Genomic DNA, 17,501 nt, shown 5'->3' with positions numbered 1-17,501 from the left:
TTTAAATTATCTCACTAAAATTGTGTTTTGATTTCAAAAGACTATTCTTTTACGAGATTATTCTATTTGTTCTAAATTCTTTGATCCGTTAATTTTGTATTTAGTGTGAAGGTGCTCTTCGTAAAATATAAAAACCCTAGACTAAACTAAAGTTAATTCGTTTTGGACTTTGGACCGGACAGTATCAATGAAATTTAGTGAACTAGCCCAAAATGGGCTTGATTATGAAGGACCATTTCTTTGTTTAACTTGAAGCTGAAAGTACCATTTCTTCACGTCTTATCTTTGCTTCCCAATTTAAACCTCCTTTTTGGGCCAAATCAATACTTCAGCGGTTCAAAGTCCATCTTGCTTACCAGACATTTCTGATGAATCCATCTTACACAACCTACTAAACAACAAAGAATGTAGGAGGATTCAAATGACAAGTGTGAAATCAAGCACAAAAATTGAAGTAGAAATACTTTAACCACTATTATGTATTTTAGCGGGAAAAAAAAACTATTATGTATATATATATATGTGCTCCAATAACATGAAAAGAAGCACCAAAACATTTGTAATCTAAGCACATTGAGTTGCAGCTCGTCTAGGTACTCCTTTGCGTCGATTTCTTGCTATCTTCACAAGGTCTGGACTCGGATCAGTAGCATCTTCCTTAGCCATATCTAGCTCACATGAAGAAGCTTCAGCTTGAGCTTCCTCCGCGATGTTCAGTACTCGATTTCTCTTCTTGTCAATCTTTTCCTTAGCTACTTTCTTTGGCCTTCCTCTCTTCTTCTGCAGATTCCCTATGTTTGTATTGTTTCCTTCAACAGGATGCTCATTTTCTTCCTTCATCATCTCCATATACAACTCTACTTCACAACTCACAAGACTACCTTAGGAACTTAAGTTTTAGTTATATACTAAAATGTCTAAGCAATGAAGCACAAAGTCTAAAAGCTATGCTCAAAATGGCTTTTGAGCAGTTGTGTGATTGAATGCTCCCCAGCACTCCATTAATTACTTCCTGGTTCCTATACTAATTTTTGGTTATACGGAAGTTGGACGCTGTAAGAAAATGTAAATATGAGGTCTAAGTATGGAACATGCTTAGTGCTTACAGACACTGTCCCCACAACCCTTTCAGTGAAGAGTTAAATGCCAGATAAAGACTTACTAGGGCCTTTAAATGCATGAGAATAAATGGAACCATACCATCAACGTCTGATGGTACGTCAACACAGTCTCTTCTTTTATCACTGTTATTTTTTTATTAATATTTTTGAGATCGACTAATCGCGAGTGAAACATATGAGATATGAGCTTATGATTTTCATGTTAAGTAAATCTGTAAATGAGACATTAAATTGTGCAAAACAAAATGATGAAAGTTTTCTTTGTTCTGAAGCGAGATAGATCGTAGTTTTTCTTAGAAAGAAAATATTAACGCCACGCCAATGAAAATATTACCCATTAGACTCATTTGTTTATCAATATGCAAATTGTCGCGTTGCTTCCAATTCTGACACACACTTTCCTTCCGTACGAACCCATAGCACAGTAATTGTTATTATCAGCAATAAGAAATAAGTCAAAAGGTCTAATTTCGAAATCATGACAGTTGGGTTTTGAAATTATTGATAATAATATTTTATGGTTATAACTACTATAAAAATTAGATTTCACGTTTTAATTATTAATAAGAATAGACTCGACTTTTTCATTTTTTACTCTTTCCAATTTTACCTTTCTATGTTTGGTATGCACTACTTCGCATATCAAGAAATGGTGGTATGCATTGACCCACTTGTGCATACAATTTTCTTTGTGATGTTTGGTATGTACTGACGTTTATGAATACCTCGCATACCAAGAGATAGTATGCATTGACACTTGTGCAAAACATTTTCTCTGTGATGTTTGGTATGCACTGACATCTGTGCATACCTAAAATAGCATCCTATGCATACCAGGGTACTACTATCTTTTTCGGACAAAAGTCAATTATTGTCCTTCGAGAATACTACGGGTGGGTTTTTTGGTTCATTATTTCGGAATTTTGTTCTTAAATCATGGAAAAAAAAAAAAAAAAAAGAAGGGTGTAAATACTAAATAGCATTTCTACTTTATAAGGATTCTATATCGAACTGAAATTTAGATAGATAATAGGAAAAAAAATGGCATAATGGAGCAAGAGAAAGGAAATTTCCCTTAAATAAGCGCATACTAAAAAATAATTGCATAGTGAAACTAAAAACAGGCACTGTCACAACTACTGTTCAGTAATGCAATCTGGAACTATACGTTTGTGCTCTGTAAGCCTTAAAAACGTATTTCTGCGCTCTCAAACCTTAGCTATCCCATACTAAAAAATAATTGCATAGTGAAACTAAGAACAGTGTACTGTCACAACTACCGTTCAGTAATGCAATCTGGAACTATACGTTTGTGCTCTGTAAGCCTTAAAAACGTATTTCTGCGCTCTCAAACCTTAGCTATCCCATAATAAAAAATAATTGCATAGTGAAACTAAGAACAGTGCACCGTCACAACTACTGTTCAGTACTGCAATCTGGAACTATACGTTTGTGCTCTGTAAGCCTTAAAATCGTATTTCTGCGATCTCAAACCTTAGATATCCTTTAACCTGGCCCTCTCAGCTATAGTATTTGATAACAAACTCATTTTTAAGGTTTACAGACTACAGACACATGTACTGATGTACCTGGTACCAGACACAAGAATATTTGCCACATGTTTAACTTCTACTTCAAGATAACGTTCAGAAGTCCAAGTTACAGCCAACCAAAGTAGGGTACTTCTAAAATAAGAATGGTAGAGTCCAAGTTACAGCCAACCAAAGTAGGGTACTTGTAAAATAAGAATGGTAGTTAATGGGTAACCTGTGGTGTACAAGGAATGGTGACCTGTGTTACAAAGAGAGATGATCTACCTGTTCTGGAGCTCATTCAGTTGAACTAAGGCTATGTGTGAGTCAAGATAAAGACTGCAAAATACTTCAAATCAAAACTTCCAAGAGTTCAAGTAGGAACAGTATGACCATGATGAGAAAGAATGCAGTTGCGACAGAAAAAACTTGATGAAGCTAACAAAAGAAACAATGAAATGGTGAGACTTTTTGATGTACTCCACAAACAGTCAGTACCCAAAATCATACCTTCTAAATCAGTTATATCGACAACAGTTAGGGTGCCTTTGTATTCCACTCCAAACGAGTTTCAGTTCTCCTGCTCTTAAATTTCATGGTCAGAACTCAAATGCTTGGCACATCATACTAGCAAATAAGATGAAGATCGAGAAAAAGTATAAAAAGCACTACTCTGGTACACTATATGTCTAATTTAAGCTGGGTAGTTAAATTCTTCTAAAAGGTAAGATTAATCGGTATTACCGGGCAATTTTTAAACCCAACCAAGGAAGCGAGTAGGGTCTACTTCTAAATCGGGATTACTCGAGATGTCTTAATTTTATGTTTATATGTAGCATGTACATTGATTTGGGCAATGTGGCATACAACATGGTACAAAATTTTTGCTATCAATATGCTATAGAAATGTTGACATTGTCCATAGTTATTTGACCACTAAAGTTTCATCAAATATCATTGTTTTTCTCTTTTCTTTTCATTCATAGTTACAAATGCAAAACATGGGTTGCACATTTATTTTTGATATTAAGTTGTCAAAGATTCAAGTGGGTTCAAAATCATAATACAAATAGTGTTCATCAAAATACACCACATAGTGTTCAACATATTTTGGAACATTATGAAAAAAAAAAATGATTTGATTTGTAAAGAGAGTGGAGTTGAGAAGAGAAAAAGACTTGATGAAGGAGAAGAAAGGAAAAAAAAAAACGTGAAATGGTGAGACTTTTGATGTACTCCAGAAAAAGTCAGAAAAAAAAAACATACCTTCTAAATTTTCAGGCCGGAATTGAGAGAGGCTAGAATTGGAGCTTGTTTTTTGTATTCAAGCCCTAACGAGTTTCAGTTCTCCTGCTTTCTTTTATATACCGATTCATGGTCAGAACTCAAATGCTTGGCACATCATACTAGCAAATAAGATGAAGATCGAGAAAAAGTATAAAAAGCACTAGTCTGGTACACTATATGTCTAATTTAAGTAGCACTGAGTGCAGACACATTCAGCAATGGATCTCACATCAACTTAATCGTATATCCATTATTCCATTTTTACCCTCAACTAACAAAACCAATTAGCTTCCATGAGTGACCAAGACAATTGCATCACCACAGAACTTCCCAATGCCTTGTGAAAATGACACAAACTCATACATCCATCAGTTCTGAGATTGAAGATACGATGAACTCCATAAGTTTTGTACAGGGGACAATGAACACAAGGATATACTGGGTCTCCTTCCACCCGATCACCCCTATTGTTAGCAACCTGATTCTCTAACTCTCTGCTGTGTGGCTCCCAACTAAGTAATCCAGACGAATAATTAAGCTACAGAACATAAAAGCTGGCACATCGTAGAATCCTTGGAAAGATATATCAACATAATAGCCAAGAATGACCAACTCACGTCCACAAACAAGTTTGCATCGATACAAATATAAAATCAATTAATCATAGATTAGGCGTGGACGTTAGGTTCCGCTCATAGATGAACGAATGCACCACAGAAGTAGAAAGGAGAATGCACAAACCTAGCTAAGTATGCCTTGTTGCACCTCAAACACTATTTGTGAATCCGGGGAAAAAAAAAAAAAAAAAATCAGCCATGCCTCCCTAATGCATCCACGCCCTGATAAGTTCTAGACTTTTCGTTATTTATGCTACTAGTAGAGCAACCTCAAGAACTTGTCCCTACAAACTATCCCAGGAATCTGCCCCATTTTCAGTATGCATATTATTAGAGAGAGCAGGTCCCTAATTAGGTAGAAACCCAGCTACTACATCGACAAGGAAAGATGTGTTGAATAAAAGTATAAAACGAATTCATTGTACACCAGTCCGCAGATCAAAATTTAAACCATTAGTAGATTGGCACATGAGTTGGTTAATCAATAGCTTCACTATTCTGAAGAAGCTGAGAACTTCCATTCATCAGCAAAAGATTTGGAAATATTATTGCAAACTTTGAGAACTCAAATGATCAGAAGCCATTATGGAGATTCTTAGGCTGTTTAAACAAAATTTAACACAACTCCAAATCAAAATGTACAGAGTGTATTCTAAAAAGAAGTCCTCACATGGACTGAGCAGAAAAGACCAACTACAGCTTCCATTGATATTTCCACGGAACTGAAAAAGGACAATCCAAACTTTTTAAATGTCCGTAATGTCAGAGAAGAAAGTTGACTCATAACTGGCACATCACAAATACATTTGTCGGGTATGGAAATCCTGTTGTTATACTCTAATAGTAAGAGACAATAAAGTTGATGTCCCTACTGAACATGTAAAATCTTAACCAGGCTAATCTTTATTCCACACAGTACTTTAAAGGCAAATAAACAGGTAAGAAATTCTGAACTGGTCAGGAGGCTGACTCAGGAGGACGACTGCCTGATCAACAAACTACAAATGAGTCAACATAACTTCTCCATGCAGAAGCTCTTCTAAGAAACCTATAACATGCTCTTACAAAGGTTCCAAGCACAAGTATGAAAAGAAAGTGGACAAGAGGTATCTTTGTCTAAGCCCACGAGAAATACCAGCAATACTAGTCACAGATACGTCACTTCCTCCAGATCGAAAACCTCATGTGACCACTTGCTATCAAGCAATTCCAATTTGGGTATAGAGATCCTTGATTTAAGGTTGTTAGGGGTTAGTCTTCGATGATGTTCTTGTATTTTTGGTTCTTCCTTGTACTTGCAGGTTTCCTCAACCTATTTTCATTTGAATGAAATCTTCACTTTACTGATCAAGAAAGAAAAATTTGAAAAAAACTTCCAACTTCCACGGTTGTAAGCTAAAAGGAAGCACCCCGCTCCTAGGTGGGTGATACCCTACCTTGGAAATGGATTTTCAAGTTCTCTGTCCGTGAGAGTAAAAAAAAGCAGTCAATTATCTGAGATATAATAATAAGAATGGAAAATGTGTTATTATGAGTCGCCCCTTCGAATACGTACTGATTCAAGTCCTTGAGGACACACACACTCTCTTTCTACCACCGCCAAACGCTTCTTAAAAAAAATAATTCATAACATTCCCCACCCAAGCACTTGATAACTCCCCTCCTAGTCCTCCACTACAGGCCTTTTGAACCAACTATTACTATGGTCAAACATACACACTTTATCCAAGTAGTCCAAAGTAAGGCCAAATATTTCGATATCGGGTGATATATCAGACCCCCCAAAAACCGATATATATAGGATATATCGATATATCGGAGGATAGATATCCTTTTGTTGACTGGTCAAAATTTTGTTTTGTAAGTTGATATATCGGAAAATATCAGAAATATTTCTGATATATTAATAAAAATTGGTCAAAGTCAACTATCTATATCGGATATATTGTATATTTCGGTCGATATATCAGATACAAAATGTGTCAATATATCCATCCAATATATCGCAATATATCCATATCAGGTACCTCAAAAACTGAGATATATTGGTGATATTTCGGAAATATCAGCAATATTTCAAAAATATCGACGATATTTTGGTCCTTGGTCCAAAGTTGGATGGCATACCGACTAGAACAAAAGCCTAGCCAGAAATCAACATTTCTTCCATTTATACGTAAAAGTTGACAACTATTTTTTCTTCTTTCAATTGATATAAATTGACAACTTCTCTCATAGGCTCCTCCTCTATACTTTTTCCAACCACTCTTAATTTGGAAAATAACATGGTACTTAGTTCGATTATTTTCTCCAACTAAGGGTGGAATTCAAGCTAAACAAGCCGAGCTTTACCATGCTCAAGCTCGGCTCGCTAATTACACGAGCTTTAAATTGCGCTCGAGCTCGGCTCATATAGTTAAACGAGTGAGCTCGAGCCGAGCTTAAACGAGCCAAGCCCAAGCCGAGCTCCGAGCTCTCGGTTATTTTACACTATAAATATGCTATTTGAACTAAACGAGCCGAGCTTCATCAAGCTCATTTGTTACACGAGCTTTTATTTGAGCTCAAGCTCGGCTCATATAGTAAACGAGCGAGCTCGAGCCGAGCTTAAACGAGCCAAGCCCAAGCCGAGCTCCGAGCACTCGGCTCAAATTCCACCCTTATCTCCAACTCCCCAAGTCACTTATAAGTTATAACCAACTTACAAAGACTTTTGTCTCAAACAATCCTTTTCCGTCCTAATTACTTGTCTAGTTCCGTCCTAATTACTTTTCCTGAAGGATCACCATGCTAGCTCTCGTTTTACGGATACAATCTTTAATAGACGGTCTCTTCAACACATTCCCTAAACCTCTCACATTCCACGAAAGAATCTTGTGATTCATTTAAACACATTAGATTTCTCTCTTCTAATACTACCTTCAGCATCATCACCATAATTAACAGACAACGTGAGTCTCTTCAACTCCTTTTCAAGTTTATTTTTCCCCTCACCTTAGTACTCTTCACCCCACTAGACTTACTATCGTTCCCCGCTGCCCCGAAATCATACTTTCTACTCATAACAGATCTTAGGCCTCTCCTACCAGAAAAAGATAAGCCAACCATTTTTGCAATCTCTTCCATGTTATTGAACAACCACAACCCTGCTTGCCAATCAAAAAAAACAAAAGTGAAAATATCTCTTTTTCCTGGGTCCAAACAATATTTTTTTTGTTGTACCTTGCCCTTCTTTCTAGTTACTTGACCTAAATGATGTAAATCACATCGGACTCTAGATTGGCACACGAGTTGGTTAATCAACAGCTACACTATTCTGAAGAAGCTGAGAACTTACATTCATCAGCAAAAGACATAGTGTTGCAAACTTTGAGATTCTTAAGGCTGCTTAAACAAAATTTACCACAACTCCACATCAAAATGTACAGTGTATTCCAAAATGAAGTATTCAAATGGACTGAGACCAGAAAAGACAAACCACAGTGTCCAATGATATCTCCTCTAAAAAAAAGGAAAATCCAAACTTTTTAAAGGTCCATTGTGTCGGAGGAGAAAGTTGACTCGTCCCTGGCACATTGCAAATACATATGTCGGGTATGGGAATCCCGCAGTTATACACTAATACCAAGAGACCAAAAAGATGATGTCCCTAGTCCCTACTGAGCATGTAAGAGCTTATCCCTCAATATGCTCCTCTGTAACAACTTTAACACTTCACTCATGAACAGGCTGATCTTTATTCCACAGAGTACTAAGAAGACAAGAAAACAGGTAAGAAATTCTGAACTGGCTGGAAGGCTGACTCAGGAGGACGATTGTCTCATCAACAAACTACAAAGGAGTCAACATAACTTTAATTTCCCCACGCAGAAGCTCTTCTAAGCAACCTATAACATACCATACTCTTACAAAGGTTCCAACAAGGTTACAAGGATGAAAAAGAAAGCGGATAAGAGGTATTTTTGTCTATGCCCACAAGAACTACTAGCAAAATTAGTCACAAACGTGTGACTTCCTCTAGATCCAAAGCCTGATGTACCTTGGACATGAATTTTCTGTCACCATGAGTCTAACAGAAAGCAGTCAATTACTTCGTCAGCTATGTGACAATCATTTTTTTTATCAATAGATGTTGATATATTAATATAATCATAAAGATTACAACCGCACTTGAGTAATTAGCCAGAAACTAACATCTCAATACCAAAAGAAACCCCCATCACCTCTTATTCAACCTGCAACCCCAACAAAACAATAAAAAAAAAAAAAAACAAAATACAAACCAACTAGAGCCAATAAAAGCTAAGTCCTAATTAGACGCACACTATAACAGAACCCCACTATTGCATCCACCAGCCAACCCACTGCTCTCAACCCTCGCTGAACCACCTGTTCATTCTCCACCTCCTCCTCAAAGGCCTCTTCCTCCAAATCTCCTTCCATATAGCATTCATCGGAAAATTCCAGATCCAACTTCTCATCCTCCGAATCATAAATGTAATCAAAGTCCTCAGAATTTTTGAAATCCTCCACTAATTCAGTTTTCATGCTCTCCTATGCTACACGCCTACACCCTCCCTCTACTCTCCAGCACACCTTGAATCTTTCCTCTGCAACCTTCAACCCTAACACCCCACCTCTTCCCAAACTCCATGACCTGGACTTTCTTTCCTTCCTCAACCTTTTCCTTCTCCTTATCTTCCTCGCCATCTCTTCCCATATGCAGAAGCCCCCAGCCCCCCACCACTTCAATCAGACGACCCTTCAATCGATCTCCTCCCTTTTTTGTGCCCTTTGTTGGTACATTTTCATCGTTGGGTCAACACTTGGGTATTTTGCCTTTTCCTTCACAATTTCCGCTCGTTTGGCATCTTTAACTTCTCGAAGGAGACCTCCAGACTTTTTACCATTGAAGTGCTATCAGCTCTCTCTTCCTGGCCTAATAGCAACAAATTATTATCAACTGTAGGGCTTGGTGTAGATATTTCTTCAACCTGATCTACTTTATTTGGGATGGGCCTAAAAGCCTTAACCACTTTTCTCCTGACCTTTTCATTTTAGGCCCCATTAGGAAAATTGTGTTATTACCAGTTGCCCTTTCAAAGAAGAACAGATTTAAGCCCTTGAGGATACATAAAGTCTCTTTCAACCGCGTCCAAAGTCCAGACATCCCAAACCTCATATGAGTAATTGATACCCAGCAATTCCAATTTGCGTGGTTGTATGCTAAAAGGAAGCACCTTGTTCCTAGGTGGTTAATACCCTACCCTTGGAAATGGATTTTCAATTTTTCTCCATGGGAGTAAAAGAAAGCGGTCAATTACTTAGTTAGCTATCTAAGATATAGTAATAAGAATGGAGAAGGTGTTATTAACGATCACCCTTTCGATTACAAACGAATTTAAGTCCTTGAGGACACATAAACTCTCATTCTACCGCCTCCAAATGACACTTGACTCTATACTTTTTCCAACCACTCTTAATCTGGAAAACAACTTGGTACTTTGAGTTCGATTATTCTCTCAAAATGCCCAAGTCATTTATACGTGATAACCAAGACTTTCGTCTCAAACAATTCTTTTCTGTCCTAATTACTTCTCCAGGTTCGCTCAGTGATCAAGTCACCCATCGTCTTTATCTGTATAGGAGTTAGTGTTATTATATAGTTAGATGTAGTAGCACTTTATGTGCACATGATGTAATAGCCTAAAGGGCATTGTTGTACTTTCATAATACTCTTCATATCTAATGTGGTATTCTCTTGTTTGAGAGAATATAATACTTTCCACTATTCTCTAGTTGGTATCAGAGCCAAATCCAAAACCTCAAAACTCACCACCACTTCTTTTGCCATCGCATGATGGGATAGATCTCCAAAGCTGAGACGTTTCCCGACTCACAACTTGAAGATCAGGTCTGCTACAAACATTTAGCTATAATTGCCATGACAACAGTTCATTGATGCAGCTGTAGCAGCAACTTCTTTGCCACCCCATTCTAGTTTCTTCTTCTCCACTATTGGTGGCTGCATACTTCTTTGTGATTCTCATAGAGCTGCTAGGTATTTGATGAAATGCTCAAACCAGTTTGTTATGACTGTGAATGTTGTATTGAAGCTGCTGGTTCGAGATATCACTACTACAGTACCTGCTCTTCATGTTTCTGCCTGAAGCTTCTTGTCACTTATGGACACAGCCTCTGTTTTTCCTGGAATTTTATTCTAGTTTTGCCTGTTGTTGGATTTTCTATATACTTGTGTGCTTCTTGAGGCGAAAGGGATAGGTGGTTGTTCTACTTTTTAAAATGTCTATGGATATAGCTACCAATGTAATCGAGCCTACATCTTCTACTGGTTTAGGTGTTTTGTCTGCACTCACTGTCTACCCATCCACTTGGGTTATTGACTCAGGTGCCTCCGAGCACATGACTTGTCAGTCACGTATCTTCGCAGACATGTCCTCAACTGTATCTCCTTCAACTGTTCGCCTTGCTGATGGTTCTTTCACTCCTATTCAGGGTGTCAGCAGTGTTTCCCTATCTTCCTCCATTTCTTTACCCTCTGTTTTACATGTACCTAAACTTGCCTTAAATTTGATGTCGGTTAGCCGTTTGACCAAAACACTTGGGTGTTCAGTAACATTCTATCCTGACCACTGTACTTTTCTAGACCTTAATACGAGGAGGATTATTGGTAGGGGATATGAGAAAGATGGGCTTTATGTTTTTGGGGAACCTCCATCTGCTTTAGCTTCCATTTCACCTGTGTTTCCTGACCCTAATCGATTTACTTTCAATTGCGAGACTCTATATTTGTGGCACGCCCGTTTGGGCCATGCCAATTTTCAACACTTGTGTCATCTGCTTCCTGATTTGAAAAACTCGTGTAAGTTAACTAAGTTTCAGTGTGTTGTTTGTGAACTTTCCAAGCACACTCGTACTTCTTATATTCCTCGCATGCATAGATGTGCTTGCCTCTTTGATTTGATTCACACTGATGTTTGGGGACCTTCGCCTATTCCTTCTTTCGATGGTTATAGATATTATATTACTTTTATCGATGATTATTCTAGATGTACCTGGCTCTATCCATTGAAATCTCGCTTGGATGTTCTTCCTACTTTTATTAACTTCATGAAAATGATACAAACCCAATTTGGTGTCGGCGTGAAATCTGTGCATTCTGATAACGCTAAGGAGTACATTTCTAATCATTTTAAGCAACATCTTTTGACCATGGGAGTACTTCAGCAACTCACATGTCCATATAGCCCAGAGCAGAATGGGGTGGCCGAACGCAAAAATCGCCACCTCATGAATGTTGTTCGGTGTCTTCTCAGAGGCATGAATGTTCCAAAGCGGTTTTGGAGCATGGCAGTCATGACAGCCACTTTCTTGATTAATCGCACTCCTAGTAGGATTCTTGGAGGTCAGGTTCCTATACATTTAGTCAAACTTGGTGTTCCTCTCTTTCCTCTTTAGCCTCGTGTATTTGGTTGCATGTGTTTTGTACATGACCGGAGCCCACAACGAACCAAGTTAGACAACAAAGCTATCAAATGTCTTTTTCTTGGTTATTCATCTCAGTCCAAGGGCTATAGATGCTATGATCCCATTTTGCATCGAATAATTCATTCTAGAGATGTTACTTTCTTTGAAAATGTTCCGTATTATGCATTACCTCCTGCTGTTGGACAGGATCATCCTTTTGTTATTCCACAGGTTTTTTCACCTCCTCCTGTATTACCTATACCTGTTTTTCATGATCCCATAGGTGTTACTAATGATAATACCGGAAAGATGTATGGGAAAGTATATACTCGGCAACCTGATAGGTCTTATCCCCCGCCACAGCCTTCTTTAACCTCAGGTGTTCCATCTTCTCCTAGTATTTCATCTCCTGATTTAGTGACTCATGATTCTGTCCTTTCTACTCCTACTTGTGTCAAAAATTCCGAGCTTCCGGTTGCCCTTCGCAAAGGTACGCGTTCTTGTGTTACTAAAATGAATGCACTCCAACTAAATTATACTTGGGAGATGTCTTTCCTTCCAGTAGGGAAACGACCAGTTGGGTGTAGATGGGTTTTCTCTGTGAAATATAAGGAGGATGGCTCAGTAGAGCGCTACAAAGCTAGACTTGTAGCAAAAGGGTTCACTCAGACACCTGGGAAAGATTACGGCGAGACATTTGCTCCGGTTGCCAAACTCACCTCAGTTAGGCTAATCATTTCACTTGCTGCTCGCCATCATTGGCCTCTTCATCAGTTAGATGTGAAGAATGTGTTTCTGCATGGTTATCTTACTGAGGAGATATATATGTCTCCACCTCCTGGTTTTTCAATTCAGGGGGAGCATTCAGGGAAAGTCTGCCCACTTCTGAAATCTATTTATGGGTTGAAACAGTCTCCACGAGCATGGTTTCAGCGGTTCAGCATGATTGTATTGTCCATGGGATTTACTCAATGTCAATCAGACCACATGTTTTATTCATTGGAGTTCAAGTGGACTTCGCACTATGATATTATCATTACTGGAGATATTATTATCATTACTGGAGATGACGCCGTACAAATTGCAAAGGTGAAAACAGATTTGAGTTGGACTTTTGATATCAAGGACTTGGGTCCTCTTCCATATTTTCTTGGGATTGAGATAGCTCGTTCGAGACATGGCATTTCACTCTCCCAAAGGAAATATACTTTAGATTTGTTACATGATACTGGGATGCTAGGTTGTCGTCCCTCCCAAACTCCTATGGATCCAAATCACCATCTTCATGCTGATGTTAGTGATCCTCTTCCTGATCCGGGTGTTTACCAACGCCTAGTAGGATGTCTTATATACTTGACTAACACTCGGCCTGACATTGCATTTGCAGTTAGTGTGGCTAATCAATTTATGCATGCCCCTCGATCCACTCATATGGATGCAGTTGATCGAATTCTGAGATATCTTAAGTCCTCTCCAGGGCTTGGTTTGTTCTATCCAGCCAATGGTTCCTCTGATCTAGTTAGCTACTCTGATGCTGATTATGCCGGGTCTCTTACTGATCGTCGGTCAACCTCTGGTTTCTGTACTTTCTATGGAGGTTGCCTCATCTCTTGGAAAAGTAAGAAACAAGGTGTTGTCTCACGCTCCTCTGCAGAGGCGGAGTACAGGGCTATGTCCCATGGTGCATGTGAGATATTATGGTTGAGCGCTCTCCTTACTGAGTTGGGTTTCCCCATTTCTGCTGGGTCCAGCCTTCACTGTGATAACCAGGCTGCTATTCGTATTGCATCTGATTCAGTTCTCCATGAGAGAACTAAGCATATTGAGGTTGATATTCACTTCCTTCGAGAGAAGGTTCAGTTTGGCATCATTGTCACGGTTCCTATTCGTTCTTCGGATCAATTGGCAGACATGTTCACCAAGTCTTTGGGGCCTACAATTCTTCGCTCCAACGTAGTCAAGCTGGGCTTGACAAATATCTTCGCTCCAGCTTGAGGGGGAGTATAGGAGTTAGTGTTATTATATAGTTAGATGTAGTAGCACTTTATGTGCACATGATGTAATAGCCTAAAGGGCATTGTTGTACTTTCATAATACTCTTCATATATAATGTGGTATTCTCTTGTTTGAGAGAATATAATACTTTCCACTATTCTCTAGTATCTGCAACAAGCAGACAATCACCCACCCATCCTAGCTATAGTCCAAACCTTTTTCCTTTACTTGGGCCACTATCTCAGTGTGGATAACAAGATTTATCCCAGAACGCTAAAAGCATTTTTTAGGTTGGTAACTCAATATTGCTCAAAAATGAGAATCGTTATTGTTATCCATTAATGAGTTTCACAAGTTAAAGGGCAAAAAAAACCAACACTAAAGCTTTGATGGACAAGTGGAAAACAGACCACCATATAGGCTTTGCATTTCTTCATCTTAGTTATTGTTATACTAGTAAAACAGTTGAAATCCTTAAAAGACAAGCATACGCTTCTAGTCATATGCTATATTCATATACCAACTCGAAAAGTGAGTCTCTACTTTTTTCTGGGTCCAAACTCATCTCTTCTTTTATTTTCTTGTGCCCTGCCAAATTTCTAATTAATTTACCTAAATGATGCAAATCACAACGTACTCGGGAGTGCCGCTCCAAATTATGCTTTTAGATTTACAAGATATATATGGTGTACAGACAAAGAATGTAACTTCTATTTATCCTCTAAATTACCTAATATCTGATAACAAAGCTATTATAAAAGAAAACAGCACACATGGCAGAAAGCTGACAAAGGTCGCACCTTCCTCCGAATTTTCTATTCCATTTATTCTTGTATCTAGTAAGTAGTAACTAAATGAAATAGAATTTGTCACTAGCAGTCAAAGAAAAAAGAGACATGATTCATATCTGTTAGCAAACACTAGCAACTTCTATACCAAATCAAAAAGGCATGTTTTACCGACTGTAGTGAACATCAACAAACAAGAAAATGTATCAGTTAGCAACACCAATACTAGAAATAGTACAAACACTTCAAAACCACTCTTAACACGAAAGAAAAATCATGCTGCAAGGTGAAAATAATTGATGAAGATCAATTGCACATATATATCCCATTTGAAAAACTATGATTGACCTCATAGAAATCAGTCATACCTTCAGAAACTGGCTTTACTGAAACCCCGGACAGAGTCCTAGTTCCTTGTGCAGAAAACTGAACCAGCCCAACAACTTCAATCTCTTCACAAGAATCTTCCTCATTGACATCAACAGGCATCCGTGCCCTCAGCTGACCAGGAGGACCTTTTAGAGGAACTTCCTGGATATGCCATCTTAACTCCCTCTCTGATCTATTTAAAACAGCTTTTGGTGACACCTTTAACAATGTCGGATCAACCGGTAGTTTCAGAATGAATGTAACATCATTCAAGGGTACAGGCAAATCTGGATTTGATGCGTACTGTATCATAACAGAGAGTAGGCTCCCACTGTGACGCTTGACAAGACGAACTCTCAGAGGCAGTGGAGTTGCTCGCGGTAGCAAGCTATACTTTAAAATGGGTAAAGGATTCTCAGAAGCTGCTGTCCTAACATGGAAAATTCCATTTTCGAGACTGCTTACACGAGAATTTTGCATCACAAATCTCTTAACTCCTGTCGTACCATCAACGCGGAAGGAAAACTCAGTTTCTTTATCACCTGAAGTTTTTGGAGGCAGGGTTCTTAAATAGACCATGCCCATCAAGCCCACCCTAGCAAGCACTGACTCCCTAAACTCCACACTAATTTCTTCGGAAATGTACATCTCTGGGCCCTTCATTTCAGTCTTCTTAACTAATAGATTTTCAAGAGTACCACCTCCGCTCGCAGGAGTCGCCACAGCATCACGCTGCCCAGACTGTAGTGCTTCAAGCCCGCCCAGACCCAAATGTGCTTTTGGAACTTTCTCGGATTCAATAAACTCAGACGGATCCAAACCTCCACCAAAAGCAGAATTAAACCCTTCAAAAGCCTCATTCAGAGTTGTCTCCTCTTTACTAAACTCAACACCACCATAGTCACCCTCAAATCCCTCAACACCAATATGAGTAGACTGAGTAGCTGCAGCAGGTGGAAGAGTAGTCATATCAAGTCCAGCCAAAGCAACAGTCAAATCAGCCGGCAACGAATCCTTATTCTTCTTAAACCCGCCAACAAGCTCCTCCGGCTTATTAACCACATCACTAGCCGCAAAAGGATCCTTCTCTCCTGGCACCTCTTCATCCTTAACCTGCAACTGATCCTCTTTCTCCCCAGACGACGACTCCCTCTGCACATTAACAAGTGTGGCAGCAATCTCATCCCCAGCAGCCAACGTCTCCACAGGCAACTCAAACATAGCATTGGAAAAAACCTCCATATTCCCCTGACGCTCAACTGAAAGAAAATCAACATTACTCCAACTATCCCCACCACGGATCTTATTCTCTGTATCAACGGCAGAGTGTACCATCTTTGCAATACTCTCCCCATGCATAGACGACAACATAGCAGAAAGTCTAATACTACTAACACCTCTAAGTACAATATCCAAAGCCATATAAATCTCAGCATACTTCCTATTCAACTTGTCAGGTGTAACATCAACACCACGACACGCAGCAACAATAACACTAACGGCTTGATTAACAATACCAATACACTCAAACACATTATTCATCATCATACTACAATCATCACGATCAATAGTAGTAATACCCAAAACGTAGATTCCGTTAACTAGACGGTAAACTACGCGGTACTTACTTTCTACGCCAACAATGACTTGTCCGCTAGACGCGGCGAGTGGGTCGTCACCTAATGAGGAAGAGTCGGAAGACGCGTCAATGTTATGTTTGCCCGTGGCGTAGGAGAGACGGGTTTGTCGGAATAGAGATAAGGCTACTAATGCTCTTGCGGGTGGGAACCATTCTCGTGTTTGTAATAATATGTCGGATCCGTTGCTCGGCTGTAATGATAGTGCTAAACATGCCATTACTTACTAAGATCTATAATAGACTATAGCTGGGGGGATTTTATATTGGTTATGATGTTTTAGATGTTCCAATTTATTTTCTTCGATCGACTTCTTCTTCTTCTGTTGCCCACAAAAGTTTTGTTTCAATAATTTCGTAACATATCTATCGAGACAAAAATATCGGCGCTATTTCGACGATTTCAATTATATTTGGCGATATTTTGTATAGGTAACAATTTTATTTAATATTTACTACAATACTGCATGGCAGTGGGAGAGAGAGAAAGGGTATTGGGGGCGAAGAAAAAATGAGAGAAAAGTTGAGGATAGACAGACCGCATAGCCCCCTTTCTGGCAAGATCGTTCGCTCCGCTCACTTGATTATTATATTTCAAATAAATACAAAGACATATTATAATATATCAATAAATATTCATAATATATATGATATTTGTCAATATTTTG

At 38.7% G+C, this 17,501-nt stretch overlaps 1 protein-coding gene across 1 annotated transcript; it reads right to left on the bottom strand.

Moving 5' to 3' along the window:
• Positions 1-14,948: 14,948 nt before the first annotated feature.
• On the bottom strand, positions 14,949-17,195 carry LOC147509671 (muniscin carboxy-terminal mu-like domain protein). The gene has a single exon (XM_086601920.1). The coding sequence runs from the start codon at positions 17,052-17,054 to the stop codon at positions 15,135-15,137; it is 1,920 nt and encodes a 639-aa protein (XP_086458046.1). The 5' UTR covers positions 17,055-17,195; the 3' UTR covers positions 14,949-15,134.
• Between the last annotated feature and the right edge of the window lie 306 nt (positions 17,196-17,501).

The sequence above is a fragment of the Coptis chinensis genome, chromosome 3, assembly GCF_015680905.1.
Source record: "Coptis chinensis isolate HL-2020 chromosome 3, ASM1568090v1, whole genome shotgun sequence".
In the NCBI taxonomy this organism is placed as follows: domain Eukaryota; kingdom Viridiplantae; phylum Streptophyta; class Magnoliopsida; order Ranunculales; family Ranunculaceae; genus Coptis; species Coptis chinensis.
Note: the sequence above shows the minus strand (reverse complement) of the source record. Positions and strands in the feature narration are given on the sequence as shown.